Source organism: Mizuhopecten yessoensis, unplaced genomic scaffold, assembly GCF_002113885.1.
Source record: "Mizuhopecten yessoensis strain PY_sf001 unplaced genomic scaffold, ASM211388v2 scaffold1923, whole genome shotgun sequence".
Classification (NCBI taxonomy): Eukaryota; Metazoa; Mollusca; class Bivalvia; order Pectinida; family Pectinidae; genus Mizuhopecten; species Mizuhopecten yessoensis.
The window spans coordinates 316,926-343,271 of record NW_018404289.1 but is presented as its reverse complement, the minus strand read 5'-3'; the positions used below and the strand labels follow the sequence as shown (position 1 = coordinate 343,271).

At 37.0% G+C, this 26,346-nt stretch overlaps 1 protein-coding gene across 3 annotated transcripts in view; it reads right to left on the bottom strand.

The window, feature by feature from the left end:
- LOC110442672 (cholesterol 24-hydroxylase-like) overlaps window positions 1-26,346 on the bottom strand; it is a 47,508-nt gene that overhangs the window by 19,960 nt on the left and 1,202 nt on the right. For 2 of the 3 annotated variants that reach the window (XM_021486389.1, XM_021486404.1), the window contains exons 2-8: window positions 24,214-24,402; window positions 21,234-21,311; window positions 16,715-16,796; window positions 11,088-11,158; window positions 6,167-6,259; window positions 2,399-2,537; window positions 576-689 (exon numbers count right to left, since the gene is read on the bottom strand). In XM_021486389.1, coding sequence (XP_021342064.1) covers window positions 576-689; window positions 2,399-2,537; window positions 6,167-6,259; window positions 11,088-11,158; window positions 16,715-16,796; window positions 21,234-21,311; window positions 24,214-24,335 — 699 coding nt within the window. In that variant the 5' untranslated portion in view covers window positions 24,336-24,402. Of the gene's footprint in view, window positions 1-575; window positions 690-2,398; window positions 2,538-6,166; window positions 6,260-11,087; window positions 11,159-16,714; window positions 16,797-21,233; window positions 21,312-24,213; window positions 24,403-24,709; window positions 24,772-26,346 lie in introns of those variants that run through there. The other variant, XM_021486396.1, reaches the window with a different exon arrangement.

Sequence of the window (26,346 nt, the reverse complement as noted above, 5' to 3'; positions counted from 1 at the left end):
CACCATAACAGACTACATGACATATCACCATAACAGACTACATGAAGTATCATCATAAACTTCATGACGTACCACCATAGTAGACTACATGACATACCATCATAATTTACATGACGTACCACCATAACAGACTACATTACATATAACCATAATAGACTACATGACATATCACCATAACAGACTACATGACGTACCATCTTAAACTACGTGACGTGCCACCATAACTGACTACATGACGTACCATCATAAACTACATGTCTTACCACCATAATAAACTACATGACGTACCATCATACACTACATGACGTACCACCATAACTGACTACATGACGTACCATCATAAACTACATGTCTTACCACCATAACATACTACATGACGTTCTATCGTAAGAGCTGAATGAATGACTACCATAGACTAAATGACGTACTATCATTAGATACTAGATGACGTGCAACCATAGACTACATGACGTATCATCATGAGCGACTTTATTTCCGAACATAAAATGGAACTTAATAAAAGACTAGATTACATATCATATTAACAGAGAGCATGACGTACACGCATTACCTACCACCATAAGAGGGTTTCTTCCATTCTTTATGATGCCTACAAATACATCACGGAAAGCCCTGCTAAATGGATTTGTATCACTGTGGATAGTTTGAAAGTCTTCACTGCAAGCCACCTATCAATACAAAACAATACGTCTTTCTTAGTACACCTTCATATGCTACTGTCATCTTTTGGTATGATCACATCAGCACTTTACTTGGTTTTTCTGTGTGTTAATTACTGTAGCCCTTGAATGATTTTATCAATTAAAAGTAGTCTCATAACTTGTTAAGTCAGTGAAACAATACAACGGTATCAACACAAATGATGGCAGTAATGAACCGTTACAATATGATAATGATAAGACAGTGTTATCGTAACGAATGACAGTATAACACAATTGCAGTATGATAGAGACTAAAGACGTTCTCATAATGTTGCAATGTCACTTAAAACAGTAACAGTCTGATAGACCATTAGGCGGTGCCTATAATAAGTAGAATTTTTAAATTGTATCATGTAGCGAATATCATAAATCACTACAGTATGATAGTTAAAACGTAGTTTATATCAGTAACAAACAAGTACAGTTTGGTAGTGTATACGACAATGTAATTTATGCGTAAAACTTAATTTATATCTGTAACAAACAGGTACAGTATGGTAGTGTATAAGGCAATGTAATTTATGCGAAAAACTTAGTTTATATCTGTAACAAACAGGTACAGTATGGTAGTGTATAAGGCAATGTAATTTATGTGTAAAACTTAGGTTATATCTGTTACAATCAGATACAGTATGGTAGTGTATAAGGCAATGTAATTTATGTGTAAAGCTTAGTTTATATCTGCAACAAACAGGTACAGTATGGTAGTGTATACGACAATGTAATTTATGTGTTAAACTTAGTTTATATCTGTAACAAACAGGTACAGTATGGCAGTGTATAAGGCAATGAAATTTATGTGTAAAACTAAGTTTATACCAGTAGCAATCAGATACAGTATGGTAATGTATAAGGCAATGTAATTTATGTGTAAAACTAAGTTTATATCAGTAGCAATCAGATACAGTATGGTAATGTATAAGGCAATGTAATTTATGTGTAAAACTAAGTTTATATCAGTAACAATCAGATACAGTATGGTAGTGTATACGACAATGTAATTTATGTGTAAAACTTATTTTATATCTGTAACAATCAGATACAGTATGGTAGTGTATAAGGCAATGTAATTTATGTGTAAAACTTAGTTTATATCTGTAACAATCAGATACAGTATGGTAGTGTATAAGGCAATGTAATTTATGTGTAAAACTAAGTTTATATCTGTAACAATCAGATACAGTATGGTAGTGTATAAGGCAATGTAATTTATGTGTAAAACTTAGTTTATATCTGTAACAATCAGATACAGTATGGTAGTGTATAAGGCAATGTAATTTATGTGTAAAACTAAGTTTATATCTGTAACAAACATGAACAGTATGGTAGTGAATACGACAATGTAATTTATGTGTAAAACTAAGTTTATATCTGTAACAATCAGATACAGTATGATATCTGTAACGAACAGGTACAGTATGGTGGTGTATAAGGCAATGTAATTTATGTGTAAAACTTAGTTTATATTTGTAACAAACAGGCTTCGGTCACGAGCCAGGCGTCCTACCACTAGACTACTGTGCCTCCTGTATTATGTATACTAGCATAATACACCGTACGTCAAAGCAGTGATGCTTCCTAACGCTACCAACATTGCAATCTCTAGGATACTAGAAGAAATTAATACGTTACAGAGTGTAGTAAACTAGCGAGAAAGAGTTTTTAAAATACTTTGCCTTTCCAATTAAATCCAGGGCGATATGGTTAAACTCGTTGAACATGTTAATTTGTGTTCGGCCGTCGGCAAGGTAACTGAGCTTGGTGACTAGAACATCGGCTGAATCGTTGAATTCACCCATCATATTCCGCATTTGGCTGGGGGAAATTAAAAAGAAAAATCAATTGTCCTAAATCTTTCCGTTGATTTATATAACCTAGACAACATAATTATTTGAATGGTGGCGAAATGACCTCAAATAACAATTTACTGTCACGAACGGTTAGACATGTATTAGTCAATATCCTATTGAAGCCTGGTATTCACCAAATCACAATTTAAGTAGAAAAAATATCAATGACTTAGAGGAAATGAGTAAATACGGGATACCACGAGAGAGATATTCACGATTCAATGTCTACATATATTGATATATTGTACATTACAATTAACGATCTTCGACAGTGGTTATACAATCCGTAACATCATGATGTGTTGAGATATATGATTTTTTTTTTGCCTGATCAAATAAAACCAGACAGACTCACAGCATGGAATCAACGGGGGCAGACGAAATTTGGATCGATCCGGCAACTGTGATAGCACCGGTTTGAATCAGGTTGATTTCACGATTTTAATACAAGAACAACAAAAGTTAAACAACATAACAAACGTGATAACAAGAAAATTATAGCTGGTGCTTTCAAAGTTCAGATCAACATTTATGCTAAAATATTCCTGTTTATATGAAACTAAATTCTGGTAGCTCTAGCCTTCGATGTCGACCACAGTACATTGACCGACATATCAACGGGAACAAACTTAAACCAGCCGTCTGGTACTGATATCAGTCGATCCAGACATTTCTGATCCTAACATTTGTCGTCTGCGTTAGATTCCACTCTGTGAGAGTAGACGTACATGTATTGATCTCTGATTACACAATGAGCACCTCTCTCTACATCATTGTATTGTATACTGGATGCCTGGGGATAAGACACGCCATGGTTGACTGTAAAACAAGTAATCAAGTTCACTGTATTCTTTCGTTTTCAGCCTAAAGGTGTTTTTCAAGACTTGAATTTTACCGAAGGAAACATCCCTGATGTCAATACACAAGAAATGAGACTATTTGGCGGTCATATTTAGTCGATAAACCTGCTGTGTGTTATACCATAGCAAATTGAGGTTTACATGCAGCGCGGAGAGGAGAAAATATAACGGATATTTCCGACAGTAAAATCACATTATACCGACACAAATGTCAAAACACAGTACAGCTGTACTTGAACTCCCTTCTTATTCATGTAAGATAACACAAACGAAAATTATTTTAAAGTTATTTTTGTTTTATTTTAAATACATTGTATATATAATTCTGCGTTGATTTTTGACGTTAGTGACATCCAAAGTGAGGCTGAATTACTTGAACCTTTTGGGGTCATGCTAATGTTACACGACGTGTCGTGCTCATTAGTCGCTGACATTAGAAATATCTATCCGGGTTTCATAGCAAATAACTTCTTTTGTTATCGCATTTTTGTTACATGAATTAGAGTGAGCTATAAGATGCCCAAGCTCTGAACGTTTATATTTGGCTACTAAGAGTGTCATTGGTGACCTTTAGAATATCATTGGTGACCTTTAGAATATCATTGGTGACCTTTATAATGCCCTAGCGTCTGGTTCTGTGGTACCTGTTGCCGCGCCATTGGTTGCACAAAGAGTGAGAGAGTCTTGGTTAACATGTTCGTGACATTTACATTGCTCCTGGTGACCTCTACATTGTTAATGATGCTTGGCAGTGTCCATGTTGAAATTCAACGTGCCATTGGTTACATTTACAGTGTCCCTAGAAACTCTATATAACTTATTGGTTACATTTGCAGTGTCCCTAGGAACTCTATATAACTGATTGGGTACATTTACAGTGTCCCTAGGAACTCTGTATAACTGATTGGTTACATTTACAGTGTCCATAGAAACTCTATATAACTGATTGGTTACATTTACAGTGTCTCTAGGAACTCTATATAACTTATTGGTTACATTTACAGTGTCCCTGGGAACTCCATATAACTGATTGGTTACATTTACAGTGTCCCTTGGAACTCCATATAACTGATTGGTTACATTTACAGTGTCCCTTGGAACTCTATATAACTGATTGGTTACATTTACAGCGTGCCTAGGAACTCTATATAACTGATTGGTTACATTAACAGTGTCCCTAGGAACTCTATATAACTGATCGGTTACATTTACAGTGTCCCTAGGAACTCTATATAACTGTGTCCCTAGGAACTCTATATAACTGATTGGGTACATTTACAGTGTCTCTAGGAACTCTATATAACTGATTGGTTACATTTGCAGTGTCCCTAGGAAATCTGTATAACTGATTGGTTACATTTACAGTGTCCCTTGGAACTCTATATAACTGATTGGTTACATTTATAGTGTCCCTGGGAACTCTATATAACTGATTGGGTACATTTACAGTGTCTCTAGGAACTCTATATAACTTATTGGTTACATTTACAGTGTCCCTGGGAACTCTATATAACTGATTGGTTACACTTAATCTATATAACTGATTGGGTACATTTACAGTGTCCCTGGGAACTCTATATAACTGATTTGTTACACTTACAGTGTCCCTAGGAACTCTATATAAGTGATTGGTTACATTTACAGTGTCCCTAGGAACTCTATACAACTGATTGGTTACACTTACAGTGTCCCTAGAAACTCTATATAACTGATTGGTTACATTTACACTGTCCCTAGGAACTCTATATAACTGATTGGTTACACTTACAGTGTCCCTAGGAACTCTATATAACTGTGTCCCTAGGAACTCTATATAACTGATTGGGTACATTTACAGTGTCTCTAGGAACTCTATATAACTTATTGGTTACATTTACAGTGTCCCTGGGAACTCCATATAACTGATTGGTTACATTTACAGTGTTCCTGGGAACTCTATATAACTGATTGGTTACATTTTCAGTGGCGCTTGGAACTCTATATAACTGATTGGTTACATTTACACTGTCCCTAGGAACTCTATATAACTGATTGGTTAGATTTACAGTGTCCCTAGGAACTCTATATAACTGTGTCCCTAGGAACTCTATATAACTGATTGGTTACACTTAATCTATATAACTGATTGGGTACATTTACAGTGTCCCTAGGAACTCTGTATAACTGATTGGTTACATTTACAGTGTCCCTTGGAACTCTATATAACTGATTGGTTACATTTACAGTGTCCCTAGGAGCTCTATATAACTGATTGGTTACACTTACAGTGTCCCTAGGAACTCTATATAACTGATTGGTTACATTTGCAGTGTCCCTAGGAACTCTGTATAACTGATTGGTTACATTTACAGTGTCCCTATGAACTCTATATAACTGATTGGTTACATTTACAGTGTTCCTAGGAACTCTATATAACTGATTGGTTACATTTACAGTGTCCCTAGGAACTCTATATAACTGATTGGTTACATTTACAATGTCCCTAGGAACTCTATATAACTGATTGGTTACACTTAAAGTGTCCCTAGGAACTCTATATAACTGATTGGTTACATTTACAGTGTCTCTAGGAACTCTATATAACTGATTGGTTACATTTACAATGTCCCTAGGAACTCTATATAACTGATTAGTTACACTTAAAGTGTCCCTAGGAACTCTATATAACTGATTGGTTACATTTACAGTGTCCCTGGGAACTCTATATAACTGATTCTGTTATCTCTCTACATACCTTCTCTGAAACCAATGTTGTAGTTTTGGTCTCAGCAAGTTGCCTTTGCTGGCGTTGTGGTCACTCTCTGTCAGTAGTCCTTCCCCCAAAAACCTGACACGACACATAATCATAATATTTAGAGAAAGGGTTCTTGAAGCATGAAATGAATAGACATAGATTTTGTTGATAACAACAAAATAACAGAATATCAAGCAGAGAGCGGAGTATGAGACTGCATGGCGTAACGCAAAGTCTTCATGGCTATTTTATTATAATTGAAATACTTATGGTTGTCGTAGTTTCAACAAATGATACACTGAAAAAGTAAACATTCAGTACGTATTGTCGTTATGCGTATTATGTACGTCAGTATTAATATTAATTGGTTTTTTTTTATAACAATGGAGTCAACGTGTGACGTCACCAGCTAGTGCAATGATGTTATTTAACCCGTGAAGCGTGACGTCACCAGCTAGTGCAATGTTGTTATTTAACCCGTGTAGCGTGACGTCACCAGCTAGCTATAGTGCAATGATGTTATTTAACCCGTGTAGCGTGACGTCACCAGCTAGTGCAATGTTATTATTTAACCCGTGAAGCGTGACGTCACCAGCTAGTGCAATGATGTTATTTAACCCGTGAAGCGTGACGTCACCAGCTAGTGCAATGTTTTTATTTAACCCGTGAGGCGTGACGTCACCAGCTAGTGCAATGATGTTATTTAACCCGTGTAGCGTAGAAACTATCAACAAAATAAAAAATAAAACAATGAAAATTTCTTACTTCCTTATCATGAATAACCCGATATAGAAACATGTTTTTAATAGGAACAAGAGCATGACTGCAACCCTCACCGACACGATACCACGAGATCATTGAACGGAACGGTTATATACATATTACATAAGATAGCGAGACAGCATAAACAACCGACGCTCACCAAGAAACAAAGATGTCTGCTCTTGTTTATTAATAGTCATTTTCTGACAGGATACGGAGAACATCGACTTTCCTTTCATTTGGCGTTTCCTTAATGTGTAACGTTTCCCACTTTTGCCTGACACTGACACTGACACTGACAGTGACACTGACAGTGACACTGACACTGACACTGACACTGACAGACACTGACACTGACACTGACACTCACTGACACTGGCACTGACACAGACACTGACACTCACTGACACTGACACTGACACTCACTGACACTGACACTGACACTCACTGACACTGACAGACACTGACACTGACAGACACTGACACTGACACTGACACAGACACTGACACTCACTGACACTGACACTGACACTCACTGACACTGACACTGACACTCACTGACACTGACAGACACTGACACTGACAGACACTGACACTGACACTGACACTGACACAGACACTGACACTCACTGACACTGACACTGACACTCACTGACACTGACAGTGACAGACACTTACACTGACAGACACTGACACTGACAGACACTGACACTGACACTCAATGACACTGACACAGACACTGACACTGACAGACACTGACACTGACACTGACACTCACTGACACTGACACTGACACTGACACTCACTGACACTGACACAGACACTGACACTGACAGACACTGACACTCACTGACACTGACACTGACACTCACTGACACTGACACTGACACTGACAGACACTGACACTGACAGACACTGACACTCACTGACACTGACACCGACACAGACACTGACACTGACACTGACACTCACTGACACTGACACTGACACTGACACTCACTGACACTGACACTGACACTGACACTGACACTGACACTGCAACCTTTATATAATAGCTAGGGAAAACTAACTATCCCCATTTTATCTAAAATATGAAAATGTCAATAAAATTCATTATCAAAATTGATCCGCTGGACCATTTTGTTTTACGAGTCTAAATACATGTCAAGTGACATCCAAATCCATGATTGTTACAATCAAGGATAGCATCGTCAACTGTTACAATCCAGGATAGCAACCTCAACTGTTACAATCAAGGATATCATCCTGAACTGTTACAATCCAGGATAGCATCGTCAACTGTTACAATCCAGGATAGCATCCTCAACTGTTACAATCCAGGATAGCATCCTCAACTGTTACAATAAAGGATAGCATCCCCAACTGTTACAATCCAGGATATCATCCTGAACTGTTACAATCCAGGATAGCATCCTCAACTGTTACAATCAAGGATAGCATCCTCAACTGTTACAATCCAGGATAGCATCCTCAACTGTTACAATCCAGGATAGCATCCTCAACTGTTACAATCAAGGATAGCATCCCCAACTGTTACAATCCACGATAGCATCCTCAACTGTTACAATCTAGGATATCATCCTCAACTATTACAATCAAGGATAGCATCCTCAACTGTTACAATCCAGGATAGCAACCTTAACTGTTACAATCCAGGATAACATCCTCAACTGTTACAATCAAGGATAGCATCCTCAACTGTTACAATCCAGGATAGCATCCTCAACTGTTACAATCAAGGATAGCATCACCAACTGTAATAATCCAGGTTAGCATCCTCAACTGTTACAATCCATGATAGCATTATCAACTGGTACAATCCAGGATAGCATCCGCAACTGTTACAATCAAGGATAGCATCCTCAACTTTTACAATCCAGGATAGCATCCTCAACTGTTACAATCCAGGATAGCATCCTCAGCTGTTACAATCCAGGATAGCATCCTCAACTGTTACAATCAAGGATAGCATCCTCAACTGTTACAATCAAGAATAACATCACCAACTGTTAAAATCAAGGATAGCATCCTCAACTGTTACAATCAAGGATAGCATCCTCAACTGTTACAATCAAGGATGGCATACTCAACTGTTACAATCCAGGATAGCGTCCTCAACTATTAAAATCCAGGGTAGCATCCTCAACTGTTACAATTAAGGATAGCATCCTCAACTGTTACAATCAAGGATAGCATCATCAACTGTTACAATCCAGGATAGCATCATCAACTGTTACAATCCAGGATAGCATCCACAACTGTTACAATCCAGGATAGCATCCTCAACTGTTACAATCAAGGATAGCATCACCAACTGTAATAATCCAGGATAGCATCCTCAACTGTTACAATCCATAATAGCATCATCAACTGTTACAATCCAGGATAGCAGCCTCAACTGTTACAATCAAGGATAGCATCATCAACTGTTACAACCCATGATAGCATCCTCAACCGTTACAATCAAGGATAGCATCCTCAACTGTTACAATCCAGGAAAGAATCCTCAACTGTTACAATCCAGGATAGCATCCTCAACTGTTACAATCCAGGATAGCGTCCTCAACTGTTACAATCAAGGATAGCATCGTCAACTGTTACAATCAAGGATAGCATCATCAACTGTTACAATCCAGGATAGCATCCTCAACTGTTACAATCCAGGATAGCATCCTTAATTGTTACAATCCAGGATAGCATCCTCAACTGTTACAATCCAGGATATCATCCTTAATTGTTACAATCCAGGATAGCATCCACAACTGTTACAATCCAGGATATCATCCTTAATTGTTACAATCCAAGATAGCATCCTTAACTGTTACAATCCAGGATAGAATCCTCAACTGTTACAATCCAATCAAGGATAGCATCCTCAACTGTTACAATCCAGGATAGCATCCTTAATTGTTACAATCCAGGATAGCATTCTCAACTGTTACAATCCAGGATAGCATCCTCAACTGTTACAATCCAGGATAGCATCCTCAACTGTTACAAACCAATCAAGGATAGCATCCCCAACTGTTACAATCCAGGATAGCATCCTCAACTGTTACAAACCAATCAAGGATATCATCCTCAACTGTTACAATCCAATCAAGGATAGCATCCTCAACTGTTACAATCCAATCAAGGATAGCATCCCCAACTGTTACAATCCAGGATAGCATCCTCAACTGTTACAATCCAATCAAGGATAGCATCCTCAACTGTTACAAACCAATCAAGGATAGCATCCCCAACTGTTACAATCCAATCAAGGATAGCATCCTCAACTGTTACAATCCAGTTTTACATTAAAGCTGTTAAATTGTAACCCGTGATGTTGCAAATGTCGGCCTGTCTGCAATCTTAGCAAAAAACCCAGTTTAATTGACATGCCAAAGGTCAGACATGAGTATTGGAGAGATAAATTGACTGTATGCGCATATATAAAACAAGTTTATCCATGAGTTTATCTGGAGTCCATGCTTATTCAATTGATGAGAATGGTATGTATATGCTATTACTATCTAAATACTTATTCGTAAGCAAAGTAGTCTAACACACGAAATGACGGATGCTACTTAACATTTATACAGTATACTGTATTAATATTGATAGTTTCCCTCTCATTAGTATTTTCTGCTCTTTGTTGAAAATTTGTGTCTTTATAAATCACATCACAAACTTAAAACTGCGGGAAAATGATGAAATTATGAATGAATATAACTAACTACATCGTTGATTTTAGTATTATGGTTTGTTTGTAAATCACAGAAAATTAATACAGCTAATTTTAGACCTACTACAACGAATGCTGATTGATCGTAAATCATAAAAACTTAAAAGCTGTTAATTGTTTGGTTGTTAATCATTGAATTTCATGTTTGTTTCCGTTTTCATCGTTATGTCATAGAAACACCATGGCTAGCTCTCGGAGCAGTGTTTCTGGCAAGAAGGAAACTTTCATGATATAGTAAAAAGTAGTAAATTACACCACGAGCTTGACATTGTCGGATTTTAACTAGAAATTGTAGTAACACTTGTGTTTTAAGAACCGACCAGAGGGAATAATCCACTCTGCTCCTATATACGAAGATAACAGTGGAAAATCAAAACTATCTGAAGTAATACATGTAAAAGAACTTCTCACCTCTCGCCGAAAATATGGCCCATCGTTCCGTAAACTTGCTTAGGTTTTCTGTTGTTAGAGACTACCATTTCCTGTTAGAAGACGAACATAAATGTGGTTCAGATTTGTGTTACCTACATTGTAGCCACGGATTCATACATACTATCATTCTTTTTGAAAGAAATTCTTTACAGATCTAAACGGGGAAATGTTAATGCATATACTGATGGGACTATGATAGCAAATTATGTATATAGCTAATGTCTCTGAAACTGCATTTCGCGCCGAAAGTACGAAAATAACAAAACAAGTAGGGATTTAAGATTTAAGCATGATTAAGCGTTTCTATAATATATATTAGCCTTGCAAGTGTTTGAGGAACGAGTGTTCAACAAATATTTTTTTTCATCTATTCATATTTTTAATTATTCAACAGGACATTAAACTTAAAATAACATAAAAAAAACTCCAGACTTTCAGTTTTATACACGATTAGTCCTTTCGTTACCATTTTTTGTGGCATTTGTACTAAATATAAAACAAAACTAAGAACAAACAAAACCATGGGATCTTTTCCCTCTATTACGAAGATAGCAATAGTGACCAGTAGTTCTGCTAAACAATCCTGAAATGAGTTCGTGCACAAGGTAAGATATATATCATTATAACAGACATACATCATATCGTCAAAACATTATAAATGAATTCGTACACAAGGTAAGATATATCATTATAACAGACATACATCATATCGTCAATACATCATAAATGGGTTCGTACACAAGGTAAGATATATCATTATTACCGACATACATCATATCGTCAATACATTATAAATGAGTTCGTACACAAGGTAAGATATATCATTATAACCGACATACATCATATCGTCAATACATTATAAATGAGTTCGTACACAAGGTAAGATATATCATTATAACAGACATACATCATATCGTCAAAACATTATAAATGGGTTCGTACACAAGGTAAGATATATCATTATAACCGATATACATCATATCGTCAATACATCATAAATGGGACGTAAAGTTGCACACAAATAAATATCTAACCTTGGTTATTTTTCATTTCAAATCAAATTATTTACTCCAGATAACTTATTGAATTTAAAAGCAGAATACATGTTTAAGAATAGATGATCTGTTTTAGTCAAAGGTAATGAAATTGTAACGTTAAAAAGGGCTTTATAAAAAAACTTCCCTTTTTTTATTTCCTACATTCATTTCTTAACGCTTTTCAATCTTTTAATTACCACTGATAAATCTGAAATGGTCGAAGTGGCGGTATTGTATTACCTGCATCACTTGCTCGTTGTAATGATCATGTTTTTAAATTGTTTACAGCATTATTGCGATATTCCTGTTGTGGAGAAATGACGAGCCATACGTGCACGCCCCACAATCTCAATTGTTGGTAACTTAACCTGGACAAAACAGTTGTCTCCGTAGGTATAAGATAAGGCTAAGTTGGTGGTGTATAATGAATGCACAGGTAAAATGTTACAATCCATCAAATAAAACGCTGCAGCAGAGTTAAAAGTAAACTTGTACGACCTATTTCTCCTTCTGATTATAGAGATGGTATTGAGGGAAAATTCAGAGTACGTTCCATGTTTCAAATCTAAAACGTTGTGAAAAATCAACGGGAACCCTATAAAATTTCTAGAATTCCAAACGGTTAATTAACATTTACAATTTAATTCACTCGCTGACATTAACTCCATTATTGTCTATCTGAATATGGTTTTTATAAGGCCAGCCTGCAGGCAATCGTTGTTGGTTTGCAATGACATTAGCATACACTATATAGAATTAATGGAAGAATGAGAAGTGTATTACCATGCACCTGTTACATCATTCCGATGTAAATATACGAGTATGCCATTGTGACTGAGGTTAATACTACAGATAAATTTTGGATGCGTATATTATGTTAATTTAACATCATGGCATGCAGATGTGTATTAAATGGACCTTTATATACATCTAAAAAACAGGTCTAGTTTTGTTTAGAAATACAGTCAATTTGCCTTACTTAGGGATTATGTAAAAAAAATAACAAAGTGTCATGTATTGTCATGGAAAACGTTCCATTGAGTTGTATTTAGTAGTAATTGGTACTAGTACTTATTTTAAATGGAAATATTTAAACACAGCATATAAATAAATATATGTCATTTGTAACACATAAAGGTTTTAAACGTTGTTTTCATTTTGTTGTGTTAATACATAAAGGTCAGAACACTTTTACATGGATTTTCAATCATTTGACCTCATGAGTCAAACGAGTCCTAAAGGGACAAACTGTCTATTTCGTGCAGTAAATGTTATGTTTATATACACATAGAGTGTAAGGGCAGATATGAAGTCAGAAAGGCAGACAAAAAAACAACCGTGTCATTTTGTAAACATTTGTTGGCTTTCTGCATTAAAATATTATAATTGAAAATGGTTCTTTCCTGCTTCGTCTTTCTAGTAATTTTCATCACAGCTAACTGATCTATTATGCAGACATTTAATCACAAATTTATCAAAAAAAAGATGGAGTCTTACTTTTGTTTCGTAAAGATCCTGATAGGAAGGCACACTAACATGAACATTTTAGAAATATGAGCTATATCTGTACACACGACCAAGAGGTATTCAGCTAGCAAGTGTACAAAATGCACGGGCACGCATCCTTAACCCTTGAGGGCGAACGAGAAGAGCAAGACCAGCAACAACATAGTCAGGACCCCTAACATTGAGCTGAAGATTATGACCATGTCCTAGGAAGACCAAAAAGGCAGGTAGAGACGGAAGGCAATAGTGAATGCCCTATGTACCAACCGGAATGTTTACATTCCAAACAAATACCTGTAATATTGTGATGTAAATACTGTGTGTTACGCATACTGAAATGGATCTACCTAAATGAATGTTTGTTGTTAAAAGTTGTTTTAACTTTTAATCGAATATCTTACTTGAAAAGTGACACAATCGTATTTTTTTTCTGTCTGCCTTTCTGATTTTATTTGTGTCCTTACACGCATTGTGTTTTATGCTTACCTTTATCTGGCACTGTGTGATATCGTAATCTTCCCTTATTCAAATTTACAACACACTTAATCAAACTATTTATATTGTTACCACTGTTTCTATGCAATTTCTTCCCCATACAAAATAAAAGTTCTACACTTGCAGTGGTACATCAAGAAAGGTGTACGCTAGAAATAGGTGGACGTGGAATCGAATAAATTAGTACATATATTACGCTGTATGTCTTGTCTTAGCTACACAACCGCGATTAAATACAGTTTCAAGAGAAATATTAACTTGTAATAGCTTTGTATTGCAGTCAAACATGGTATACTTGTACATGAATATAGAAATCATGAGAACTGCAGATCCGAAACGCTATTTCTTCCAAAACCACTCTAGGTTTCCCCAATCCCACTATCACTCTAGGTTTTCCCACTCCCACAACCACTCTAGGTTTCCCCACTCCCACAACCACTCTAGGTTTTCCCCACTCCCACAACCACTCTAGGTTTTCCCCACTCCCACAACCACTAAAGATTTCCCCACTCCCACAACCACTAAAGGTTTCCCCACTCCCACAACCACTAAAGATTTTCCCACTCCCACAACCACTAAAGATTTCCCCAATCCCACAACCACTCTAGGTTTCCCCACTCCCACAACGACTATAGGTTTCCCCACTTCCACAATCACTAAAGATTTCCCCACTCCCACTACCACTCTATGTTTTCCCCACTCCCACAACCACTCTAGGTTTCCCCCACTCCCACAACCACTAAAGGTTTCCCAACTCCCACAACCACTCTAGGTTTCCCCACTCCCACAACCACTCTAGGTTTCCCCACTCCCACAACCACTCTAGGTTTCCCCACTCCCACAACCACTAAAGATTTCTCCAATCCCACAACCACTCCAGGTTTTCCCCACTCCCACAACCATTAAAGATTTCCCCAATCCCACAACCACTCTAGGTTTCCTCACTCCCACAACCACTATAGGTTTCCCCACTTCCACAATCACTAAAGATGTCCCCACTCCCACAACCACTCTAGGTTTTCCCCACTCTCACATCCACTCTAGGTTTTCCCCAATCCCACAACCACTCTAGGTTTTCCCCACCCCGACTAATTGAATAATGCTGCTAGGAGGTTTAAGTTGCCCACTAATGGGTAACACACTCGACGTTCTTTTATTGGTCAATCGTTTAATTCTGACGTCAATTAATAATGCTTTGTTACGTCAAAGTTCATTGCAATTGTTTCTCCGATTGGAAACAAGAATGCTGTATTAGATAACGTTATAACCATCCACCACTCTCTGGGAAACAGGAATGCTGTATTAGATAACGTTATAACCATCCAACACTCGTGGGGAAACAGGAATGCTGTAATAGATAACGTAATAACCATCCACCACTCGGTGGGAAACGGGAATGCTGTATTAGATAACGTTATAACCATCCACCCCTCGGTGGGAAACAGGAATGCTGTATTAGATAACGTTATAACCATCCACTCGGTGGGAAACAGGAATGCAGTATTAGATAACGTTATAACCATCCACCTCTCGCTGGGAAACAGGAATGCAGTATTAGATAACGTTATAACCATCCACTCAGTGGGAAACAGGAATGTTGTATTAGATAACGTTATAACCATCCACTCAGTGGGAAACAGGAATGCGGTATTAGATAACGTTATAACCATCCACTCAGTGGGAAACAGGAATGTTGTATTAGATAACGTTATAACCATCCACTCAGTGGGAAACAGGAATGTTGTATTAGATAACGTTATAACCATCCACTCAGTGGGAAACAGGAATGTTGTATTAGATAACGTTATAACCATCCACTCAGTGGGAAACAGGAATGCTGTATTAGATAACGTTATCACCATCCACCACTCGTGGGGAAACAGGAATGCTGTATTAGATAACGTTATACCCATCCACTCGGTGGGAAACAGGAATGCTGTATTAGATAACGTAATAACCATCCACCACTCTCTGGGAAACAGGAATGGTGTATTAGATAACGTTATGACCATCCACTCGGTGGGAAACAGGAATGCATTATTAGATAACGTTATAACCATCCACTCAGTGGGAAACAGGAATGCGGTATTAGATAACGTTATAACCATCCACTCGGTGGGAAACAGGAATGCAGTATTAGATAACGTTATAACCATCCACTCAGTGGGAAACAGGAATGCTGTATTAGATAACGTTATAACCATCCACTCGGTGAGAAACAAGAATGCTGTATTAGATAACGTGATAACCATCCACTCGGTGGGAATCAGGAATGCTGTATTAGATAACGTGATAACCATCCACTCGGTGGGAATCAGGAATGCTGTATTAGATAACGTTAAAACCATCCACTCGGTGGGAAACAGGAATGCTGTATTAGATAACGTTATAACCATCCACCACTCGTTGGGAAACCTCTATGTTCCGTATATCTTCATTTCTGCATGCTGTGCTAAATTATATTACCGACTCATTGTTGCCTTCTGTCTCGCCTCAAAGACGGGTTTACGTAATATCTAACTGTTAATATAGTATGATAATAAGTTGATAACACTTCAGGTAGCTTACCTTGATAGCTGTAGGATCTGTTGTAAAAACTATAGCCTGATTCATAATGATCAGTCGGAATGTTCGCCCGTACTTCCGCGCACTGAAAAGTAAAGAAATAAAACATAAACAATAAACTCAGGTCTCCATAATTTAGTTGATACAAAATATAATATTTAAACTTAAACCTCCCTCATATAGTTGATATAAACTATAATATATGTATATAAACTTACACCTCCCAAATATAATTGATTTAAACTATAATATATAAACTTACATCTCCCTAATCTTATCAATATAAATTATGTAAACTTACATCTCCCTAATCTTATCAATATAAATTATGTAAACTTATGTCTTCCTAATCTAATTGATATAAACTATAATGTATTAACTCAAGTCTTCCTAATCTAAATGATATAAACTATAATGTATTAACTCAAGTCTTCCTAATCTAAATGATTTAAACTATCATAATTATATAACCTTATATCTCCCTAATTTATTAGATGTAAACAATAATTTATATATTGACATCACCCTTACCTAATGTACATTGTGAAAATAAGTGTATAAATTCACGTTTCCCTAATACAATTGATGTAAACATTAATTAACAAGAGGCCCAATGGGCCTGCATCGCTAACCTGGTATAAATCCCACACTTGTAACCTTAAAAGTGATCTAAAATAAAGCTACAGGCAAAATAAGATATCAGTATTTATGATTAAAGTTCATTCAAAAGAACCTGTTATTTTTTTTTTAAACATTTCACCCCTGTGATTGAAAGTCGATCAAAGTCATTATGTTGAACAAATTTTATAGCCTTTCATCTCAGGATGCAACTTGCAAAGTATCAACATCCTGGGACCCATGGTTATTCAGAAGAGGTCGTTTGAAGACTTTAAACAAATTTGACCGCTGTGACCTTGAATATAAATCAATCCATTCACTTAAACAAACATAGTAGTCCTTGATCCCAGCATGCTACTGACTAATTATCAACATCCTGAGCATTTTTGGTTATTCAGAAGAAGTTGTTAATGTTTTTCACATATTTGACCCCTGTGACCTTGAATATAGGTGAAGGTCATTCATTTGAACATACTTGATAGCCCTTTACCCTAGCATGCTACTGGCCAAATATCATCACCCTGGGCATTTTGGTTATTGAGAAGAAGTTGTTTAAAATATTTAACATATTTGACCCCTGTGACCTTGAATATGGGTGAAGGTCATTCATTTTAACAAACTTGATAGCCCCCTTTACCCAAGCATGCTACTGGCCAAATATCATCACCCTGGGCATTTTGGTTATTGAGAAGAAGTTGTTTAAAATATTTAACATATTTGACCCCTGTGACCTTGAATATGGGTGAAGGTCATTCATTTGAACAAACTGTGGAGCCCTTCATCTCAGCATGCTACTGGCTAAATATCATCACCCTAGACATTTTGGTTATTGAGACGAAGTTGTTTAAGGTTTTTAACATATTTGACCCCTGTGACCTTGAATATGGGTGAGAGGTCATTCATTTGAACAAACTTTGTAGCCCTTCATCTCAGCATGCTACTGGCCAAATATCATTACCCTAGGCATTTTGGTTATTCAGAAGAAGTTGTTTAAAGTTTTTTTAAAACAATTGACCCCTGTGAGCTTGAATATGGGTGAAGGTCATTCATTTGAACAAACTTTGTAACCCTTCATCTTAGCATGCTACTGGCCAAATATCATCTCCCTGGGCAGTCTTGTTATTGAGAAGAAGGTGTTTAAAGTTTTTAACATATTTGACCCCTGTGACCTTGAAAATGGGTGAAGGTCATTAATTCTAACAAACTGTGTAGCCCTTTATCCCAGTTTGCTTCTGGCCAAATATCATCACCCTAGGCTTATTGGTTATTAAGAAGAAGTCGTTTAAAGTAAAATATTGACGCCGGACGACGGACGGGCCAGCGGGCCAGGTGAGCTAACAAAATGTACCGTAGTGTCAGCACGCAAGGATAATTTGTACCATAACAACAGCACACAAAGAAAAATGCACCACAGCGCCTACACGCAATGACAAAATATACCACAGTATCAACACACAGGAACAAAATATACCACAATATCAACACACAAGGACAAAATAAACCACAGTATCAACACACAGGAACAAAATATACCACAATATCAACACCCAAGGACAAAATAAACCACAGTATCAACCCACAGGAACAAAATATACCACAATATCAACACCCAAGGACAAAATAAACCACAGTATCAACACACAGGAACAAAATTTACCACAGTATCAACACACAAGGACAAAATATACCACAGTATCAACACACAAGGACAAAATACACCACCGTATCAACACACAGGTACAAAATATACCACAATATCATCACACAAGGACAAAATATACCACGGTATCATCACACAGGAACCAAAATTTACCACAGTATTAAAACACAGAAACAAAATATACCACAGTATCAACACACAGGAACAAAATCTACCACAATATCAACACACAAGGACAAAGTTTACCACAACTTCAACACACAGGAGCAAAATTTACCACAGTATCAACACACAAGGACAAAATACACCACCGTATCAACACACAGGTACAAAATATACCACAATATCATCACACAAGGACAAAATATACCACAGTATCATCACACAGGAACCAAAATTTACCACAGTATTAACACACAGAAACAAAATATACCACAGTATCAACACACAGTAACAAAATATTCCACAGTATCAACACACAGGAACAAAATTTACCACAGTATTAACACACAGAAACAAAATATACCACAGTATCAACACACAGGAACAAAATATACCACAATATCAACGCACAGGAACAAAATATACCACAATATCAACACACAAGGACAAAGTTTACCACAACTTCAACACACAGGAACAAAATTTACCACAGTATCAACACACAGGAACAAAATTTACCACAGTATTAACACACAAGGACAAAATATATCATAGTATCAACACACATGGACAAAATATACCACAGTATCAACACACAGGAACAAAATATACCATAGTATTAACACACAAGGACAAAATATACCACAGTATTAACACACATGGACAAAATATACCACAATTTCAACACACAGTAACAAAATATACCATAGTATTAACACACAAGGACAAAAAATACCACAGTATCAACACACATGGACAAAATATACCACAATTTCAACACACAGGAACAAAATTTACCACAGTATCAACACACAAGAACAAATGATTATACCACAGCATCTACACTCAACGACAAAATATACAACATTTCCAGTATTCAAAAATCAGATATATTCCAGTGTCAACGTACATGGAAACCAATATACACATACAAATACCGCGGTGTTAACACTCGCGGTTACCATAACCACAGTGTCAAAATAAAAGGACAAAATCTCAAGTCGACGTGACAATAGGATTGATGAGATATTTAAGGTGAGACATGATAAAGTCCCTCCAGCAGACCAAACCAGCTTCTCTGGAAAGGCAACTGTTTACTGAAACAAACGTGGCACCAGTCATGCTTATGCATTTGTCATTGAGTTAAAAAAATGTCTGATGCATACGTAAACAGCGAACTGAAGTATACATGCGCTAGGTCCGAATCATTTTATTCTACTACCCCACACACGGATGAGTTGACGATGTTTTGATTCGATTCACAGCACTGAGTTTACCGATCTAATCAATCTACCCTGTGATGAAATTAAAACTTTAACAAAAAATTCGATGTGTTTCTATTCCAAATACGAATGAGTTTTCCTCCCGGTTTAAGTTTAATTAAAATTCACGATGAATCGATTTATAAAGATACCGGCATTTCATATGAAACACGCAAAGCAGTCAGTAGGTTGTGTGTGAGGACACCTACCACATCAACTTCGTACTGATCACACAGTCAAATGAACCGTGCTACACGTAACCTATCATTACTCAGTGTCTTTGTCCTGTTAGACCACCATCCCAGGTAAATTCCATGTGAAAACTCGAGTCGTTACTATAGCAAATCGGAATCTGTTGTATATACAACCCATGCATCACAAAAGGCCCTGTAATCACCAGGGCTCAGCTACTCAAAGTCTGGTTTAATTTATTTATGGAGAAACTTGGGTCATAAAGCTAATCTCATGCTAAAACTCAGATTATGTACTCAAATCTAATTCGTTCTGCAAGAGATAAAGTAAAAGAATGTATCTGTGCATTTTGATAGGTATTTGAACTGATATAAAGCCGAATACCGTTTTAAATGTTTACAGATAACTTTTGTTTTCATCATAACACAAGATTTTAACGAGTTACAAGAAAGATAGTTTGAGCACATACTCACTCCGACTTACACTATTGACTACCCCAAAAACCTTATTTTACAGTTCGTCCATTATCTAACAGTTAGTATTGCTTTTGCTATTCAACAACTCGGTAACATCAAGTTATTGATTTACTAGCAATCGAAGCTTCACCAAAGAAAAAAACCATACTTACTTCTGCAATACGTAGGAGAAGAAATGGCCCCCTTCCTTGATATGTTTGACGAGTGAAGGAGCATTTCCACCGATGAAGCTGAAAGATATATGTAACATAATAAAAAACTTCAAAAAGACAACAACAGTATTCTTTACACAAGCTATTTTACGGTTTTTTAGTTTACTTTTATTCGCTGTAGACAGTATTCGGGGCAATCTCAGCCTATACATGCACACATTTATGTGCTAAATTGTGATATTATTCTTGGATCGGGTTAGGCGGCATGTTGTTGTAGTAGTGTGGATAGTGTCCCACATTTACTGCAACATATTGTTTACGGACTGTTATTGTGTTTGTGCGCTAAAAGTGGCCACAGGTTACCAGAATGCATTTACGAACTACATCAGTTAGTAATATATTGCTGATACAGAACTGCGTTCGCGTGCAAGCCTCATATTGCAGTTCTGTGTAAACTTATTGCTAGATATTACGAAAGCCTACACCGGTCAGGCAAAACATCTTATCCTTCAATAAACATTAGAAAACTACCTTGCCAACCATACTAGTTAGTGTATCTTTGGCTACGTAACGTGGATCCAATTCCTATGACCCAAAAGACCTTACCTCCATGCTTTATACCATATCGAATAAGATGTTCCATGCCAAATTAAAATATATTCCTTTTCGATACTTTAGAAGTAGTATATTAAAGATTTGTTTACAATGTCTATTAACATTGGGTGCCACCTCTCCCCTCCTTCATCCCTCACGTGAGAGGCATCGTTCATTTATACAACACTCAATCCCGTTTGGATGTTTTAAATAAAATTATGTTTAAATATCTTTATCCAAGCTAATGAAGTAGTCTTTTTAAAGATTTCTCCCTTTCTCCTATTGGTCCCTGCTCCTGGGGACAGGGTATACACTTTTATGACATTAATTTGCCTTGGCCTAAAGGATGCTTCAAGTCGGATAAGATGCAGGATTTCAAAATCTGCCTTTAGGGGGAGGAGCACATTCATTTACATAACATGGAATTCCCTTTGTCAATGGATTCTCCATATTAAATATGGCAAAGTCTTTTCATTCGTGGAATTTTAAAAGAAATGCTGACAACGGACGCAGCGCAATGAAACACAGGTCAAAGTGACTAAAAATTACAGCCGTCAATAGCGGTAGCCGTCAGCCTTTCGTAAAGTAGCTGCGATACACAAACTGAATTTCAATGATTTCGTTTTTTCTTCAGACAGAGTCGCTAATCCTACAGCTGCAGCGTTAACCCTCAGCTTGGCGACAACAGCGCACACACGCTATAATAAAGCTCCTCAGGTGTTGCCTTCTGTATAACCAGGTGCTTTTTTAACTTTATCTCACACATGCACAAGTGAACGATTTTATTGGTGAAGTTTGCCTTCCAATGATATCTTCTTTAATGGGACAAAATTATAAATTTTCCTTTTTTAACTTTATCGCCGATTCACCTCATGTAACCTGGACAACACTGAATGACTATTTTTTGTGCATTAACTCCAGGCAATCATACATGAGGAACCGTCTGAGGATGTAATACACCAGCTACGTTCCTGTACATCAACCCCCTCTTAGTAAGGCTGAGGAACCGTCTGAGGATGTAATACACCAGCTACGTTCCTCTCCATCAACCCCCTCTTAGTAAGGCTGAGGAACCGTCTGAGGATGTAATACACCAGCTGCGTTCCTGTACATCAACCCCCTCTTAGTAAGGCTGATGAACCGTCTGAGGATGTAATACACCAGCTACGTTCCTCTCCATCAACCCCCTCTTAGTAAGGCTGAGGAACCGTCTGAGGATGTAATACACCAGCTTCGTTCCTGTACATCAACCCCCTCTTAGTAAGGCTGAGGAACCGTCTGAGGATGTACTACACCAGCTACGTTCCTGTACATCAACCCCCTCTTAGTAAGGTTGAGGAACCGTCTGAGGATGTAATACACCAGCTACGTTCCTTTACACCAACCCCCTCTTAGTTAGGCAAACGTTCAAGACGTATTCAAATTTCGTTACCATTCTGTGAATGAATTAATTTGATTCATGGAAATACTTTCGATATGATGTGCATATTTTTATGTGTTATATATTCAAGCACGAAGTGTTTATTTCCTTGATGTAGTTAATAAGTGGGTGAAATATTGGTGAAAAAAATGTTGGATATCCCTTTCAAGATCTCAAAAAATGAAAAACCAAGTCAAACTGTATACCACACACCAATAGTGGAACGTGCATTCCATGCTATACATTTATAACATGTATTTCACAATCTTTATTAATATTCATATTGTTTTGGTGATAAATGTTTTAGTTACAAACAACTGATTTGTTTTTAGTTCGTGAAAAAGGGCTACTTAACAATATATAAAAATGCAGTATTATGTATTTTGAGTAATTGTGTTTCAGGATCAATCACTTCAGGAACTAATGCAAAAGTACAGATATCGCAAACAAACAAAAATAAGCAAGATATCTCGGTCCGTATTGAGCACGAACAACCTACTTTACCTAGATTGAGCAGGGCAAACTCTACACAGGTTTCATTCTCAGCAGAACTGACCTCCAAGAGTTCAGTTTGATTTCAATCGACAAGGTCCAAAATTGATGTGATCATGTTTCTTTCCCTGTAGATAGTGAGATTAGGGAGGCATGTCTGAAGGTTAAATAAACAACACTACATTCTCGCTAACGATCAAGAGACCGGAAGGATAAAAATGCATTAGTTCTGACAAACATATTTTTAAATAGGTATGGGTCTGAATTGATTTCGTTCAGATTAGAACCAGAGAAGATCAGATCATTTGGTTTCAATCATAAAGAACATAGCTGGCGTATTACACAATATCGACCATGTTCTGCAATTAAAGTCACGAGTCCTTGTTACACCACAACCTGAGAACGTATACCGTCATGTTAGCTAGACATGGCGCATTCATTTACCGTTACGTCTGAATTAGGTATGTAACGTACCTGTCAAGTGGGGGTCCCGGTAAATGGCTGTACCGCAGGTGTAATCTGTGGAGGCACCAACAGAGGTAGGCAACACAGGGCAGAACAAGGAGGAGAAACAACTCCCCCCAGAACAGCAACATGGCTGGACACGATCACTCATATTCTCCTGCACATCCTCATGGTGCGCGCTGTCATTGCTCCCGGGGCCTGCATTATAAACTTAGCATATTAATCATCTCGTAAATTATCTGCATATAGCTTTTTTCCTAGAATTATAACGGCTTCAATACATAGAGCATATACAAGCCACGGAATTAGATTAGTTTAGTCCGCAATCTAGCTATATATAGCTACGCGTGTCTAAATCTGGTAAACCCCTGTATGTTACGATCAATTTAAACCATCGATCTCGTATTACATAATTTGTATATTTCCGAACCACACTCTCACTTGGTAATAACAGTACATCTCTGTGAATCTCCATTAGCCTGGTTTTAAATACAAACTGCCATACCTTTTCAAATTAACATAAAACATTTTCTCCGTGTACGAATATACCAAACGGCTCTATCCTCCACCAGCCTCTCAAACACCAATCGACGCGTGATTAGCTGTTTCTTCAAACAGGTATACATAATGAAGTCAACCATTTCTGTTCCCTTTTGTTTCCTGACTCATTTGTAAAACGCGTTGTTTATTCATTGCACCTTTCGGCAGTAGTACGCTGTAAACATATTGATAGTAACGTTGTGTAATTATACCGCAGTAGCTTCAGGACCTCCGTACATTTTGTTGTTATCTTTTGTTATGCCTACTCCTGACAACGTTTCTTACACAATCTACAGTACATCTTAATTAATTTGACTTATCATTATTTTGAGTTTATAAACAAATTAAGCAGTCAATCTCGCCGCAGTTCCTGGTTCAGATTATTTCAAATATTCAGTTTTTGCTGGTTTAATGCTGAAAAAGTAACCATACTATATGGTTATGTTTAAATTGAAATATTACCGAAATCAGAGGGACGCTACGTTTAGGTATTATAATATCACTTCACGGCGATATTTATATTTACACAATGCCCAAGTCTAATCACGGATGTTCGGCACCGTTTGCGTTACAATGCTGTTGATTGATGGCAAATGACACGTAACTATAATTATGATGCTCCATACCACGTGACACATTAGCTCCTTACTCACGTTTAAATGTTTAAATCTATTTATGCCGTGCACAAAAACATGCAGTTCCAATGCATAGCAAATAACGTGCACCTGTAGAACAGGTGTAGATCAAATACAAATACCTGTATGACGAGCAAATATCAAATATGTGTACCTGTATCATAAAAATATAGCAAATACCTATACCTGTATGACTCTTGCATCAAAATACATATACCTGTATGACTGACATATATCAAATATATTTACCTGTTTGACAAATATACAGCAAGTACCTATACATGCACGATAACCGTATATCAAATTCATACACCTGTATGAAACAGACAACGTATATCAAATACGTTTACCTGTATGTGTATCGCAACATGTATAATTGCCTTACAACGAATACATAGTACAGTATTGCAGGCGACTCCAAATACGTATTGTATCACATGTATCAATCATATCACTTAGGATAAATACGTATCCATTGTATCACATGTCTATCACTATACGTATATATCGCATCACGTATATCATAATACGTATCTATCACATCACGTGTATCACAATACGTATCTATCGCATCACGTGTATCACATCACGTGTATCCCAATACGTATCTATCGCATCACGTGTGTCACAATACGTATCTATCGAATCACGTGCATCACAATACGTATCTATCGAATCACGTGCATCACAATACGTATCTATCGAATCACGTGTATCACAATACTTATCTAACGAATTACGTGTGTCAAAATACGTTTCTATCGAATCACGTGTATTACAATACGTATCTATCGACTCACGTGTATCACAATACGTATCTATCGCATCACGTGTATCACAATACGTATCTAACGAATCACGTGTGTCACAATACGTTTCTATCGAATCACGTGTATTACAATACGTATCTGTCGCATCACGTGTGTTACAATACGTATCTATCGACTCACGTGTATCACAATACGTA